At 43.5% G+C, this 17,499-nt stretch overlaps 1 protein-coding gene across 2 annotated transcripts in view; it reads left to right on the forward strand.

Moving 5' to 3' along the window:
• LOC146204968 (long-chain-fatty-acid--CoA ligase 4-like) overlaps positions 1-13,036 on the forward strand; it is a 53,268-nt gene extending 40,232 nt beyond the window's left edge. For both annotated transcript variants that reach the window (XM_084586737.1, XM_084586741.1), the window contains exons 16-17: positions 3,100-3,378; positions 11,735-13,036. In XM_084586737.1, coding sequence (XP_084442863.1) covers positions 3,100-3,378; positions 11,735-12,657 — 1,202 coding nt within the window. In that variant the 3' untranslated portion in view covers positions 12,658-13,036. The remainder of the gene's footprint in view (positions 1-3,099; positions 3,379-11,734) is intronic.
• The last annotated feature ends 4,463 nt before the right edge of the window (positions 13,037-17,499 follow it).

Below are 17,499 nucleotides of genomic sequence, written 5' to 3' on the forward strand. Positions count from 1 at the left end.
TCGGATGAAAATGTAAAGGCAATTCAAGAAACTGAAGCTTGCCGTCTCTAGGTATTTCTACAATGAAATTGAGACCCCCGTGCTTAGCAACATTTTTCTAGCCAAGGTATATAGAGCCATAAAGCAGACATCAGGTGAGCTCATTTCAAGGATATGTAGATATGTGGACGACTATTTAGAGTTGTCTTCTGACCTGAACCAGCAAGGGACTGTTGTCAACGTACTGAAACTTTTTAGGGAGTGTGAGACTGGTCTCAATTTTTCTGTAGAAATACCTAGAGACGGTAAGCTCCAGTTTCTTGATTTGTCTTTACATTTTCGCCTGAGACATGTAAGTTGGGTTTACCACCCTGGGGCCAAAAAATCATTACCTGATTTTTTATCTGGACATTCCAAAGTGATAAAGAATGGGATACAGGTAATGGCTAACACGATATGAAGTAGCACTGAACAACGGTAGAGGGGAGGAAGCCTCGGTTCGCAGGTCGAGGCAACGTTTCGACAAGTAGACATGTATTCGCCTGGGCGAAGACAGACGAAGACAAGTCCACTTGTCGAAACGTTTGCTTGACCTGCAAACTGAGGCTTCCCCTCCTCTACCCTTGTTCAGTGCTCTTTCATTAAAAATGCGATAGTCACGTCCAGTCTTAAAGCCGCCATCTCCAAGTCCTGCCTACACGCAATGAATGAAAATGTGGCGTACGTACCAGCTGGAAATGTTGAAAGGAAGTGGGTACCCTCAGCATGTAATCGGAGAAGTTTGTGGGAGGCTGGCGAAACAAATCAAGATAGAGACGCGATCTAAGCCTCGAGAAACAGAACGCCGAAGTATTGCCGTGATACCTTACGTCCAGAGATTGGCACATGGAAAAAGAATGTAGCGGGGCGTTACCACGTTCTGGTGGTGTTTTCCGCCTCTCGAAAGTTGGCAGCAATTTGCTCTAAGGTGTGAGCCGGAAGGATGATGGCGGCAAAAGAAAAAGACGAAATAATGAGTGTGGTATCAAACACACAGCCTTGTTTGTTCCTTTTGTCAGGGTAGTTGTTTACAAGATGCCGTTATCCCGTGCTACATTGTACATTGGCCAAAAGGGACGATGCGTCAACGAAATATTGGGCGAACATCTGATATTACTCGGTGGAGATTCCCTTGATAACCTCCCTAAGCATTGCCGCAAGTGCGGCACAAATGATAAGAAAATGATCAAATGCAAATCACTCTTCGATAAAACAACAATTATATTTAGGCACGGGGATCAACATGTGCGCCAGAATATGGAAGACTTCCATATGCATATTAGTGCGTAAGTCAGTCTTCCGTCTGCTTCTCTGAAAGGGAATTTCGGTTTTTGGCCAACTCACTAAGGTATCCGGTGTAACACCTGATTTTCTTCTTGTCAGCACTGTTCTGGTTTTGTTGACTCTTCCTATTTATTCGAGCTTGTCTCTGGAATAAACTTTAGTTTGAGTTAGCATCCTTGTTTTCCTCACTGCTCCTTGTGTCTACGCGTAAACCTTTCAGTGTGCAGAAAAATCCAGTTTGTCCTGATTGTCGCACTCGATAACTTCACTATACAGCCCAAGGTACGCATTTTAACGAACAAAGTACGTTCAGACGGGGGAGAGCAGGATAAAAACACGACGGTTGAACGATTTCGAACCATGGCTGGTGGAAAACAGTTGGCGTATAGCACCATGATTAGACCTAAGTTTGAGTACGCGTGCATTGTTTGGGATCCTCACACACACACATTAAAAAAAAAAAAGTAAAATTAACGCCCTTGAAAGAATTTAATGCAAGGCTGTTCGGTTTACATTTTCTAAATATCGCACCACTGGCTCACCTATCCTAATGTTTCAACGTAACATACAGTCCCTTGAATCTCTGCGCAGAATTAACAAAGGCTAAGATTTCTTTATCTACTAAAAAATAATAAATTGTCAATGGCTCCTTATTTGTACCTTAAACTGGCAACGTCTAGGGCAACAAGAAATGCACACGCCAAATCATTAACACCTTACTTTGACAAAATTAACATCTCAAAATTTTCTTTTTTTCCCGCGCACCATAACCGAAGGGAATAAGCTACCGTTGCCATCACTTCTTGATTGATACCTTAGAAAAGGCCGTTCACTGACTTGCTTTTTTCTACATCTCGCTTTGTGCTTGTCTAAATTTATTTTCAGGTTTTTGTAATTTATGTTTTGCCCTTTGTTCTGCAATTGTTGCCCCTTATGCCAGGGCCCTTCACTGGGCCTGCAATATTCTTAAATAAATAAATAAATAAATAAATAAATAAATAAATAAATAAATAAATAAATAAATAAATAAATAAATAAATAAATAAATAAATAAATAAATAAATAAATAAATAAATAAATAAATAAATAAATAAATAAATAAATAAATAAATAAATAAATAAATAAATAAATAAATAAATAAATAAATAAATAAATAAATAAATAAATAAATAAATAAATAAATAAATAAATAAATAAATAAATAAATAAATAAATAAATAAATAAATAAATAAATAAATAAATAAATAAATAAATAAATAAATAAATAAATAAATAAATAAATAAATAAATAAATAAATAAATAAATAAATAAATAAATAAATAAATAAATAAATAAATAAATAAATAAATAAATAAATAAATAAATAAATAAATAAATAAATAAAACCGCACAATTTTTTTTCTAGTCATGACACGTGGGAAGCAGGTAGCACGAATCACCTGTTACTAAAACTGCATCAGTGATAACTTTCTTGCGTAATGCTTTTCCGGCTGTATTGCTCCGTTTGTGTTCAATTTGCGCCCGCGATGGATAGAAGCAGTACTTTTTAGGGGCATTGAAGCCACGAAGAAGGTCGGCCTCTTGGGTGTCTAAGCATGCAGCCATGAAGTGCAGGCGCTCTCCACCTGTTCTGCTGTCGGGACGCGCCCGCAGATGATGAGGAAATTTAGGTATAGTTATCGTAGCTGCCGTGTTACTAAATGTTGTGCGGTAACCTCTGTACTACACAAGTCATTGCTTTCCGAATGCGCATTTTGTTGAACGTGTGCGCATTATTCCGCCGGCACTTTGCAGACCGCAAGAAGGACTTGGTGAAGCTGCAGTACGGAGAGTACGTGTCTCTGGGCAAGGTCGAGACGGTTCTTAAGACGCATCCGCTGGTGGAAAACGTCTGCGTGTACGGCAGCTCGCTCAGCACTTTCACCGTAGCCCTGATCCAGCCAAGCGAGAGTGCGCTGTGGGAGTTCGCAAAGTCCGTCCCTGTTCCGTACTACAAGTCTCTGGCGTCTCTATGCGATGACCCAGTTTTAAACACCGCCGTTACCAGCGAGTTGACGAAACATTGTCGCAAAAGTGAGTTTGCGCTAGCCTCGCGCACTTTTCTTTATTTTTGATGAGCAGCATGAGAGCGCTTATATAGCTAATTAGTACATAAAGAACTGCTCGCGACCTGAAGAAGCGTGATTCTTCAGGCTGATTGGTTTAATTTAAAAATATTAAAAGCGGGAAAATTATGTGAGCGACTGTGGAAACAACGGCATTGTTAGCGCTGTCGCCTGACGCTCTTTCTCGGAATCGCGTACTTTTCACTGTTCTTTATGATTCCGATAATTGTCAGCGACGCCATTAGCGACGTTATTGTGGTGTCACCGGTGTTACTCGGAGTCCCGCTGGGGCACCTTGTGTGACGAGGTGTTGGTGATTGGTGGCACCACGGACCCCTAGCCCTCATCCTTAGGCTGTCATCTGTACCGTGACGATATATTGTGAGGTGGAGGGTAGAAACTATAAGCGGGGGCGGTCGAGGCCGTGATCAAGTGTCGGCCGATGGGCAACTCGTCTGACTGCCAGACGAGGGCCTCCGGTACCTTCCTTTGTGTATGAGGGTGAATCAGAGGTGGCACAATTTCAGGCGCCCTTACTGTATACATGCCACGTGGAAAAGTCGGAACCTAATCGGCCTCTGAAAAGGGGTCACATTGAAATGAAACTGATGCCAAAGAAAACGGAAACATTTACAAAGTTTTTCCTGATCCACTCACTGCCACATGAACCAATAGCTGACTTGTCTGCTTTCGTCATCGCCAAAACGATAAAAAAAGCTGCTTAACTACAAAGCAAAGAAACAGAGAACAGGAGACCTTCTGGTTGAAATAGTGACAAAAGGGCAAAGTAGTTACTTGCTATCGCTACAAAATGTTGGTGAGTTTGATGTGCAAGTGACTCTTCCCCGCATTTTCAACCAGACAAAGGGTGTCATTTCGAAACAGGAGCTACAGCAAATTATTGATGGAGAAATCGAACAAGAATTCTCTGAACAAGAAGTGATTGCAACCCGCCGAATCACCATCACACGTAACGACACAAAGACAAAACACATTGTACTTTCAACAGCACAACCCTACCAAAGTCCATCCACGCAGCCTACATCAGTTATAAAGTCTGCCTTAGATTCCGAACCCTAGGCGATGTTTCAAGTGTCAACGCTTCGGACATAGGTCTTTGGTTTGCCGGGCAAATTTACTTGTGTCACGTGTGGAGAAAATAAACAAATAAATAAACAAACAAACAAGCAAGCAAGCAAACACACCGATGACAGATTTTTAACGCAGACCGAAATGAGTAAACTTCAGCGGCACACATGGCGCGTAATTCGTCGTGCGTAATCTGGAAAACGGAAAATGAAATTATCGCTCTAAAAGCAACCGAAAAGTTCATACTCTGAGGCAAACAACTCTCTTTTCAACACAAGGACATGTATTCTGAAGCGGTTACAGGGAGACCGCTACCGCCTTCGGTCACGGTCAGCACGCAGGTCAATCCGATGGACCTAGTATCGACATCCTAGTCCCCACCTCGTCCACAGAAGTCAGTGGCACAGTTCACAGGGCTAGAAATTTCGCGAGATGATCACGTGACTAATGCCAGAGGCCGTCAGTCGCCGCTTCCGGTAGCGGCCTTCTCGGCGACAGACACCCAGACAAGCACTGCGGAACTGGACCGGTCGCCCCATCCCACCCCACTGCACTGAAAAAAGTGCACTGAAGAAACTCTTTATTAGGCTGACTCGCACCCGAAAAACAACTAAGCGATTCGGTGACGGCAATAGCAACAATCGTGCTCGGCGGTCGTCGAACAAAGAACGCCCGTTTCACTCGTCAGCACCCAATTTAAAAGCGGCGTAGAAACATCTAGATAAAATCGCGAACAGTGACTAGCATAACCAGGAACATGGTAGAAATGCAAGCGCATGGCTGGAACCCTTCGAGATACATCTCGAATCATCTGCCGCAACAAAGGAAATGATAAAGCCGCGTCTCGCGACAACGAGCATGAACAAAGAATACAGAAGTGATCCGCGCGCTAGAATCACGATGATAAGACCGCATGCGGACGGCTGTTCAACATAATAAAGATTTGAATGGTTCGCGGCAATAGCACCCACAGTTCTTTGCCTACAAGAAACAAACCTGGGGTCACAGTACACAGATATCTTGAAAAACTATGACACTTTCCGAAAAGTTCGAGTACAGGCTAGCAGACTGTCAGGAAGCGTCGCAATAACAACACAAAGCGACGTCCCTGCCACAGAAATACCGCTGAAAACTAACTTGGGACAGTAGCTGTAAACATTATTAGCCGTGAGATAATTACAATATGCTCATTGTGCATGAGCACCACACCTCACAGTTGCCATTCAGGGCTTAGACGACCTTACTGAACAATTGCCAAATCCATATGTGATAGTTGGGGTTCTTAACGCTCACTCTTCCTTTGTGAAAGTGAACGTTCTGATTCAGGAGGCCAAATTATAGAAGAATGTATACTGTCAAATAACGTAGGCTTATTGAATACGAGAAATTTTACGTACTGCAGCTCCAGCTCTGGAGAAATGAGCTGAATGGACTAAGCCTTTGTATACCCATCGGTTTTTAATTATTTTGATTGGGATGCTTTAGATGACCCCAGGAAGAGTCATCATTTACCAACAGTTTTAACATTATCATCCTCTGCACCCATCATCCCTACGAGGCCACGGTGCTGAAAAATCCACTTTGCCCATTGGTCAGTTCTTAGTGGAAATGCCACTTCACAAAAAAAAAAAAAAACAATATTCTGAACACCTTAGTATAGAAGTATTAAATGAAAAGTTCCCAGCATGTATAATAGCAGCAGAAATAGCAGCCATACCGCAAATCTCAGAACACTCACACAAAAACACAGTTTGGTGGACAAATTAATGTAAATTACCCAAAAAGAGTAAAACTAAGTATGGGACACATTTCGCAGATTCCCCAACATAGAGAAGCCTTATATAACTTTAACAATTCCAGAGTTACAGCACGGAACATCAGACGATACGCAGAAAAAAGTTCACGAAAAAAAATATGTGTGCTTTATAAACAGCTCAGTTACATCAAAGAAACTGTGGGAACAGGTTAACAAATTCACTGGCTACCATACTCTGTTCACATTTCCTACGCTTACAACGCCTACCAACATTTTGGGTGATCATTTTTTTTTTTTTCAAGTGTCCAGCTCATCCAATTGCACACACACATTCATAAGCGCAAAGCTATAGCAGAAATACAAAAACTTTCTTTCAGAGCAGGCATGATAGAATCAGCTTATTGTGTCGCACGAACTAAACATAGTGTTATCTTCAGGTAAAAAAAAAAAAAAAAAAAAAACACTGCACCGGTCTCAGACAATGTACGCCACGCCATGTTTGTCCACCTTTCTGAAGGCGCCGTCGAAGCAATGTTGAGATTTTTTAACGAAATGTGGATAACCGGAAAGGTGCCTGAGGCATGGAAACCAGCAATCGTAATACCCTTCCCAAAACCTCACAAATTATCAAATAGCCCCAACAGTTACAGGTCAACAAGCTTACTAGTTTTATAGCGAAACCATTTTAAAGTGTTATAAACATAAGTCTTCCTTTATACTTGAATCCCAGCGACATTTAGATATACATCAATGTGGATATAAAAAAAGCTTATTCGACTACCGATCACCTCGTTCGCATTGAGAATTCCGGGAAGCGTTCATACACAAGCAACACTGTATCGGAGTCTTCTTCGACTTGGAAAGGGGTTATAATACACGTGGAGGTTCGGTATCCTCCGTGACCTAGCAGAACTATGTATCCGCGGCAGTCTACCGAGCTGTTTGAACAACTTGCGGGATAACCGTACATTTAGAGTCCACCTAGCGGCAGCTTTCTCCAATGCCGGTCCTTACTAAAGAGAATGGCGTACTACTGGGATGCATCCTCAGCACGACTCTCTTCATAGTGAAAATGAATTGGATAACAAAAGTCATCCTAAAATCCATAATGTACTCAGCTTATGTAGATGACCTGAATATAGCATGCACCTTTTCCAACCTGTCTACTTGCGAGCGGCGGACACAAAACGACAATAAATAAACTGGCTACCTGGGCAGATAAAAGAAGATTTATATTTTCTCTTCAGAAAACAATAGCGTTTTTGTTCTCTTTGAGAGGAGGCCTAGCTACAAGCAGATCCCACACTGTGTCATAACCGAACCGCACTACCACTCAAACAAGGACATACATTTTTAGGCGTTGTTTTGGTAAAACAAAAAAAAATCCAACATTTTATATAAACAACCTAAAGAAGAAAGCTTTCCAGGTCCTCAATGTCCTGAAATTACTGTCACGAAAACGTTGGAGGTGTGAGAGGACATGCCTGTATCTAATGTTCTCTCATTCATTCAAGTTTCACTATGGATGCATTGTATACGGCTTAGCTAGACTGTCCTACTTGGAACGCCTAGATTCAGTCCACAATCTTGGTCTGCAGTTGTCATCCGGTGCTTACCGGAGATCCCCAACAGTGAGCCTTGATGTGGAAACCCCGGGCGATAAAACCACTACTCTTGAAATGCTCAGTATTGCCACAAGACATGAACCACTCCCTCCGTGGTACGCTCTCCCCGCTCTTTTTAACCTCCCGCTAACACACATTAAAAAAATGCATACTCCGCATGAACAGACAGCGTAAAAATACCTGACACTGAAAGAAAAACAAAAGAATTGCATTGCATTAACACAGATGATTCAAAAAGTGACGACTATGTTGCAAATGCAACAATGCAAAACGAAACAGAACAAACAATTCGACTGCCTCAGTGTGCGTCAGTTTTTGCTGCAAATTGTTCGCTGTTTGTGCTGCCGTGGAGGTAATGAAGAATAAAAACATCAAAAATAGCATAATCTGCCCAGACTCTCTAAGTGTCCTCACGGCATTAAACTCTAAAAATGCAGTTGAACCTCTATAGTAGGAAGCGCTATACACAATATAGTAAAGATCACCTTATAAAAACGTACTATAAATATAATTTTTTTTTTATATCCCCAGTCACGTTGTGATTAGGGGCAACGAGAGAGCAGACGAAAGCGCTGTAAAAGCCAGAAGCGGAAATAAAACAACTAAATATGTCACACGGGGATTGCATGGAATTGGTGCGCAGCAAAGTAACATCTAAGTGACAGGCTGCTTGGAAAAATGAAACAAACAAGCTGCATTCTATTATGCCCATGTTAGGAGAATGGAAGTCATGTCAACCCAGGAAAGTTCGCCGGAGTAGTCTTAACTCTTCTACGTATATGGAACACTCATGTTGCACACAATTTCTTACTAAAAAAGAAATGCAAACCTGTTTGTGAATTCTGTGGGTATGAGCTCTCTGTAAATCACATTTTAACCACATATATGAAACTGGAAGACTTGAGGGAAAATTGTTTATTTTGCAGTAAGTGCATCCCATTTCAACCAACACTGCATTTTTGGAAAACACACACTTGTCCATTTTTCACATGTGTTAACGTTTCTCAAGAACGTAATTTTTTTATGTCAACTATAATTATTCAGACATCTAACCTTGGGTTTGGCGCATGATACCCTTAAGGGCTTACGCGCCACAAAACTCTATATAACTAATTTTTGCTCTAAAGTTCAACAAATGAAAAGTACCGTGCGCTAACGCTTAATAGTTTCTTTTAAAACCAGATTATAGAAAGGCTGCTGTGCTGATGCGCTTTGCCGGCACTTTTATTTTGGTGAGCTGAAAACTTATTTTTGCTTTTAATTGTCGCTGCGAAATTAAGAAGATTACATGAGCTCTTAAGTTGGTTCCAAAATCGTCAGAGAGTTCATGGGAACACATACGGGGAGGGTCAGCTTGCTCGATGCATTGAGCTGGGTAGCTGCATGCAAACGCAATGACGCAGAACTGTAGGAGATGGTTGACTGGTTAGGTTTACGAGTCTTAATGCCCCAAATAGACTCAGGTATGAGAGACACCACAGGGGAGGGAGCGGACAGGAACCGTATTACTTTTCGTGGCCTTTATGACCCCGTCTGCACACTCGCGCTTCCTTCACTGATGCTATATTCGGGCACAACTCAGGAAAAAATCAATTGGCAGTTCAGCTTAGCTAAGCAAGAATACAAATGCAGAAGCAAGTTTGGCACTCGTTTGGCTAAGTTTCGCTCCATTTAGTTTCGTTTTGACACGCCTTTCCACTTTTAGATAGGCTCTTAACGGGTGTTTTAGGCTTTCGTTAGGATGAAGAAAGCCTAATTAATGTATTGAGTGAAACTTTATCAGAGAAGGTGAAGACGACAACATCCGAAGTGCAGCGGGACAGATTGGCAGCTTATCATGAAGAAACTGGCTACAGAGAATGCGCGCTGGTCTAACACAGCAAAGCTGATCTCTTTGCCTCGACCTGGTGTCGAAAACTGTCGGTTTTCGTTTTTTTTTTTGTTTTCTAGCGGTTGCTCAAAGGAGGCTTCACAGCCTCCTCGGAGAAATCCAAGAACGTGAACAGTAAGCCAATGGGGCCGACCGATTTGCAGTGATGTCTTGGATAATCCTCTGCACCTGCAAGCGCGATGACGCAACGCCATACAAATCGGTAGACGCCGTTGACGGAAGGGCATCCATTTAAGGGCATCTACCGATTCTTAACGCGACTGCGTTAAAGCCTCCGTTCTCTAGAAAGTCTGGCGCTATCGGCGGCGGCGTTCTTGGCATTGTGAGCGAAAAATCACGGCCACGGCTCTGACAGGTGGTAATTGGCAGGTGACGTGACCGGGCACTGACCGGTCGGTAAGTTTTGTGACGTCACGAGACCGCATAGAACAGCGAGAGCTACCAACTCGGGTGGCTCTTTCGAAGTGGGAATCGAACTCGCCGAGGAACCTTGGATGCCGAGTCACACACGCTACTACGCCATGTGGTTGCTTAACATGGTGGCTTAACATACTGCCCTGAACGTACTGTTGACAGTAATGACTTAAGTTTCCGATGTGGGACGAAAATTTGCTTTTAATGCTTTTCTTAAGCAATAATCTAATAATCTTAAGCAATAACCTTTTCTTTAGAAAATAACTGAGGCAATTGTGGAATATTGTAAGATGCTGTTTTGGAACATATAGACTGAAATAGTTGAAGCTTCCGTTAGGCAGCAAAAAAAAAAAAAAAAAGAAAAAAATATATGCATTGGTTCGGAAGTTTAACCAGAGCTCACAACGACTAAGACTTCCGCAGAAAAGCGACGGGGATAGCTTTTGAAAATAAATACCAGAAAACTAGCAATTTGCCGAGGGAGAATCTGGCGATACATTGCTTAATATCTTGAAGCTATGAAATGTGTGAAATAAATTACGTTCAAAAACTCTTCCCCAGATAATCATATGCATTCGTATATTGCATTTTCCTACTGATGACAATGGTGAACTAGCGCCGCGTATCACTTCGTGAGAGGTACGAGAGTTCTAACGTATGAGCCGTGGCCCACGGTGAGAGAGTTGTTCCTGGTTTCGAAAGAACCATCAACGAAATGTGCGATGCGCCCGATCGAAACTTGACACCGAATTAAAATCATCTGGAAGCATTCTGAACACGCAGTATGCGATTCGTCCTGTCAATCGAATAGTAGGAATGTTCGATTCGAATATTCGCACATCCTTATATAAATGCTTATTATCTGGGTGGAACGACCTTGCTTGCTCCGTCATCTGGCCTCATCCGCCCTTGTCAAGATCAACATGCGTGTGGTATTCAGAGATATATGGTTGCTGGTGGCACAAAAGTAGACAGTAAAATATGATCGCCGTTTCGATACTTTCTTTGGGTACTGTCGGCCGCGGTGGCCGCTTTTCGATGGAGGCGAAAATCAAGGCACCCGTGTGCTCTGCGATGTCGGCGCACGGTAAAGAACCCCAGGTGGTCGAAATTTCTGGCGCCCTCCACTACGGCTTCTCTCATAGCCTGAGTCAGTTTAGAATGTTAAACCCCATAAGCCGAAACCGTAAATTGCATTGTGACACTGGGAAAAGAAGCAGGAGCAGTAAACAGGTCCGTCTGCTTTTCGCCTTTCCTCTGTGTACATTGTCACTAATGCGTAATGAACAAGTATTATGAAAAGTACTGCGAGTCGAAGTCAGTTTACTAAACGTGTCCCATCTGAGAGGTGGAACAACGTAAAAGGAACTTAAAAGGGACAACACTCCTAGATGATTGGTAGCAGCTGCAGCTGCGCTCCGTGCATTGTTATGCCCCTCGAGTGTTCGAAACTCTTACAGTCTACCAAACTGAGCCTAGTCCGGGACGCTTGCTTTTCGCCGCCTCGTTCAAACACTTTCGGGCCACCTCCGTTTTTTCCTCTGCGCAGGTGGCCTCGTAAAATTTGAAATTCCGCTCAAGTACAAGTTGTGCAAGGAGGCGTGGACCCCCGACATAGAACTGGTTACAGCCGCGCTGAAGATCCGGCGCATCCAGCTTCAGAAGTTTTACAAAAAAGACATCGACAGCATGTACCAGGGAGTCTCGAACACAGGCTCGTCGTCAGATCTGCAGAGCCCGAAGAGCCAAGACGAGGGATTGTGCTCGGGTCCAGGATCTCCTAAAACCATTCCAGCGTTAGCCGAAAAGCCAAAGTGGCAAGTACAGCTACAGCTGCAGGGGCACTCACAGATACAGCCACAGACGCAGGAGCAGACCCAACTGCAGTCGCAACTCAAAGCGGAAGTTCATACGGAAAGGCAGCCGCAAGAGCAGTCACATGAGCAGTCGCAGTCACAGGGGCAGCCGGAAGTGCATCCGGAAGTGCAGCCACAGACGCAGCCGAAGCCGCAAGAGCAACCGCAGGAGCCGTCACAGGCACAACAGCAGGCACATCCTCGAGAGCAGTCGCAAGAGCAGCCGGAAGTGCTGCCACAGACGCAGCCGAAACCACAAGAGCAGCCGCATGTACTGTCACAGGCTCAGCAGCAGGGGCAGTCGCACGAGCAGTCGCATTTGCAAGTGCAACCGGAAGTGCAGCCCCAGGCGCAGCCGAAGCCTCAAGAGCAGCTACAGGAACAGCGACAGGAGCAGACATTGGGGCAGGCGCATTTGCAAGCGCAGCAGGAAGTGCAGGCCCAGACGCAGCCAAAGCCGCAAGAGCAGCCTCAGGAACAATCACAAACACAGGGGCAGGTGCACATGCAAGACCAGTCGCTCGAGCAATCGCAAGTGAAGCCGGAAGCTCAGCAGGCAGTGCAGCCGCAAGATCAGTCACAAGAGCAGTCGCATCCGGCTGCCAGCGAGAAGTAGCGATCCGTTCGGGCTGCTGGCGATAGCTACTTCAGCCAAGCAACAGCAAGGCTTCCCAGTGCATAACATTCACTTGTGGAAGCACTTACATAAGCAAAAGCATTAAGGCCTCCCCACGCATAAATTTCGCTAGTGGAAAGCACTTACATAAATACATGGTCTGAAGACCGTTCTTCAAAACGACGTGCGCGTGAGGGCGCCTGAAGGCTCCCATATCTAGAGTCACTGGAGGTATCTGTCGCCCCGCAGAGTTTATGTGAACTTACTCACATGAATTTAGCCTAAATTCAACATCCCGATTTTGTTTTTTGCTTCGGTGTTATCGCGGCTTAAATCACGAGATTATCAAGAAAATAAATGGTTTGCTAACGATTGGATAAAGAAGGCTATTGTTTGTATTTACAGAGTTCTCGCAAGTGGTCTTGCGGGCTAAGGCGAGAAGTGTTAAACAGCAGCCATGCCGGGGCCCCTGAGACACCTCGTGTGAGTGAAGCAGCATATTTGCATATTATGAGAAAATAAAGTTAATCGGTCGCGTGAAGAAGGGTTTACCTTCTGAAGTAAGCAAGGCCAACCTTGAGATATGAGATAAAGATAAATGCAGCTTTGTGAGTGAAGCTGCAGCTGAACATGCTACATTTCAGGCTTAACTATACTCAGGCCAAAAATTACGTTATTTAATTGCGTTTCACGGTTTGTTCTAATTATACAGAAGTAGTTTTACCGCAACAAAGCACTTCTGTATTCTTAGTAGTATGTATGAACGGAGCACACTGGTAGATAGTTGGGTTAGTTTGTAAATATAATTTGAAATGAGTTTCATTTCATAGCCGTTGTGCCCTGTTTTGCTTTAGTAGAGTTTGGACAAACTATTATTGGCTATTATTAGCGACAGCCTACAATGGTCGCACATATCACTCTGAGGAGGCTGCTTAGCGCTGAAGCGTTCTGTATTTACCGTTGCACGATCTTCATAACCCGAACTTCGTCCGAGATGGTAGTTCAGAATTTGCCTCCTTCGACAAAGAATCTTCCCTCTGTGTGTGTGTGTGTGTGTGTGTGTGTGTGTGTGTGTGTGTGTGTGTGTGTGTGTGTGTGTGTGTGTGTGTGTGTGTGTGTGTGTGTGTGTGTGTGTGTGCGTGTGTGTGCGTGTGTGTGCGTGTGTGTGCGCGCGTGTGTGTGTGCGCGCGTGCGTGTGTGTGTGCGTGTGTGTGCGTGCGTGCGTGTGTGTGTGTGTGTGTGTGTGTATGTGTGTGTGTGTGTGTGTGTGTGTGCGTGCGTGCGTGCGTGCTTAGTGTTTTAAAGGGGAAGGGGATACGTATGTCGGTTCATGGCTTTAAACGACGTCTTGCTCTGGAGCCATTTTCTGGGGTTTCAGTATTCCGGAGTTCTGTGCCTTCGGAAGGGGCGGAAAGCATCGGATATTTTTGTGCGTATAGAGCACGAGAAGAAAATTAAATGAAAAATCAAGCACGAAAGTTATTTGCTTTTTACTTTTGTTTTGTGGTGGTCACAAATTCATAACTAGCTTTTCTGCTAAATTTTCAGAGTCACTTAAGCCCCGTCTTTAAGGGTTTGACATGGCAACGTTAACGGCTCTGATCTGCTACCGACTCCTAGCGCCCGAATTACCACTACTTTTTAGCAATGTGTTCTAACATCCAAATATTATTTGCCGAATTTGATTTCCTCAGTCACGTGATGAGATCAGTGTGAGTTGACTGCGACTGAAGACTGAAATCTAAGGTTTGACGAAATCTCGTGAAAATGTAGCCGAAACATCTACGTTTTTTCGTTTTTTTTTCTTCAACCTTTTTTATCAGCGATACTTTCCTTTTACAAATATATTGTATTGCGCTGTGTATTGAGAAGAGTAAATACGAAGCAATTTTTTCTTACTATTATTCAGGCTTCTGCCTAATAAAAGACGAGTGTATGACAACTGTTGGTTGGTGAATTAGCTTGACAGTTTGCGTAAAACCTAACCCAGTGATACTCCACAGTAGTAGGCGCATCAAGCACACGTTTTACATTATAGGTCCTGTTTGTGTGGTTTGTGTGGTGCCTGTAAAAGCAAAATGGTTGCTGTCTCCGTCATAACGCAGTTATGCTTTAAAATTTCAGTATGCGGATACGAAACACTATTTGATTGCGCGCTTTTTCTTTTGTAAAGCGTTGAAGGCAACGGGACTGCGTATCAGGGTGAGTATGATTCATGAGCAGCAACTCAAAACTACGTCGTAAACCGGCGAATATTGCGAGTCTGTAAGCAATTTTTTATAGTGGCTGCGTTTCTCGAGTTTGGGTGCGATGATACTTTCGATCATGTGAGGAGAATGACTTCATTTATTTATTTATTTTTATTTATGAAATACTGCGGACATGTCGCATGTACAAGCAGGAGAGGGAGGGTACATAAGTGACAGTATATCAGACATCAGCAAGCGCAAAAAGGCCAGCAAGAGCAAGCAATTATACAATCTATGCATTAATTTCGAATAACACAGCAAGTACATGATGCAATGAGACAAAATAACAAAGTGCACAGCACCAAACAGCTACAGTACATCAATCAAGGAGGGTGAAAGAATTCAGAACTTGGGGGTAGAGCATTCCATTCAAACACTGTTCGTGGAAAAAAAGAGTATTTATATGTGTCGGTGCGCGCAAAAATGGGTGCTAGACAGAAGCTGTGCTTATGGCGTGAGGGTCGCGTGGAATCTTTGGCGATATAGTTTTCGGGTCGGATACCTGGTCGAGAGAAATATAGTGACTGCAAGAATCTGAGACGTGCTTTCTTTATTCTATCTACCAGTGGTTCCAATTCTGCAAGCTGCAACATAGCGGATGGAGAGTCGAGGCGCCTATACCGATTGAAGATAAAGCGAGCCACAAGGCGTTGTATTTTTTTTTTTTTGAGGTTTTGGACGTCGTTTGTTGTATAGGGGTCCCATGCGTTGCAAGCATATTCGAGGCTCGGCCTTACTATAGACTTGTACGCTTTTAACCTGAATGCACTAGTACAGCTGGCCATACGAGATGATGCCAGGCGTCAGCGAAAGTCTATGAGCTGGTGGGGATCTTTCAGAGCTATGGCAGAAGCCACGGACGCAGTTCACATGTAGACTGCTAATAACGGGAGCCACTTTTTCGCTACATTAGGCGTCGAGCGCTGCGCGAATATTGAGCTTCACCGCCGAAAGGACGGCCCACACAGCCAGACACTAACTGTGCTATGTTTCGTCACTGTCACTGAGAGCCACTGCGCGGTGAACTGCGCAGTGCGCACCTGTGAGCCTTTTGTTGTACCAACTACCACTGCCAATTTAGTTAACAATTTCAGCTCTGACAGTGCGACTGCACTTCGCACCTACCTTCAAGGACATGCGTAGTTGCAGTTATAGTGGCGCCCGTCCCTGGAACTTCGGATCCATCCCACCACAGACTTCTTTGGGGATATCCGTGACCCACATATCAAGCATCCCAGGGTTAGCCGTGGCTCGGCATGATGTAGCTTGAATAAAGTATTTCCATCTCTCTCGTTAATCTGAAATGCCTTTCTACAAACATGGTGCAAGAATGTCGGCAGATGATGCTTGGACCGCTTTTCTCGGCAATCGAATAATTCAACTTGACGGCATATTCTTTCCAAAAACTGAGCACAGCTGTGAATACCCGCTGCCACCTCTGGTGCGCATGTATTTCTATTGACCCTGGCCGGGTATTAATTGGTGATCCCATGAATGTCTACATTTTCACGCTTCTCTTTCTGCGCTATTTTCTCTACGACCAGCCCCGAATTCTTGTCTCCTATTTCCTCTTAGATATCGCGGTATTTTCAGTTTCAGCTGTGCCAATTACCCAACATTTTATGTTATCTACTAACATACACCCACCAAACTGTATCTATACCAAACGTATACCAACTAATATTTTATATTGCCATGCACAAACATATCCCGTCATGAGCATATACCGACTTGCCCAACTTTCTTTACTAATAAGCATCATTTATAGTACAGTGAGCCTTTCTCCTCGTTCTAACTTTAGCCTCAAAAATCTGGCTTACATCGTGGCGGCTTTAGCTCTTTGGTGGTTAACATGATGTGTACATCCCGTCTTTCCTGTAAATAACCTCAGTTATAGCCAGCGCCTTGTCGTGTCTCAGTTTTCCTTAAGTCCGTGTTTGCTGCGCAGTTGTTCCATCATGAACATGTAGAAAGTTCGCTAGCTTTCTTTACTAATCAACATTATTTCTAATACAGCGGGGCTTTCTCTTTGCTTAACTTTACCCCAAGAATATGGCTCACATCACTGCTGTTATAGCCCTTTACGTGTTTTTAATGATGTATAAAACCTGTGTTTCCTGTAAATAACCTCAGTGGTATTCAGCGCTTGTCGTGTCTCAGCCTTCCCTCCGTCCTTGATTTGCAGCGCTGCTGTTCCATCCTGAACATACACCAACATATACCAACATCGGAAACATATGCCAGTTGCAGTTTTTGCTTTTTTTTTTGTTTTTCTAAACGATCTGTTTTTGGTCGTTCCATGGGGTTTTTGTTTTCTTCTGTGGTGTCTTCTTACATCTCGGCTTTCGTCCTTGCGCATCGCTGCACACGCATTTCACACTAGTTCTGAGCAAAGCTGATTATGTTGTGGTAGGGCACTAACTGCAAGCTAACCGAGCAACATACAAGAAAGCCAAAAGCCAATACTGGCGCCAAGGGAAGCAAAAGGAATGTTTTTGTGCGTGGGTCAACGTGGATTAGTAATGTAATGATAGAAATAACATTTTAATTATTGTTATCTAACTTTAATGCCTTAATTAATGTAAGCGGAGTA

This window comes from Amblyomma maculatum, chromosome 1, assembly GCF_055883805.1.
Source record: "Amblyomma maculatum isolate TAMU_Amacu chromosome 1, ASM5588380v1, whole genome shotgun sequence".
NCBI classification, from domain to species: Eukaryota; Metazoa; Arthropoda; class Arachnida; order Ixodida; family Ixodidae; genus Amblyomma; species Amblyomma maculatum.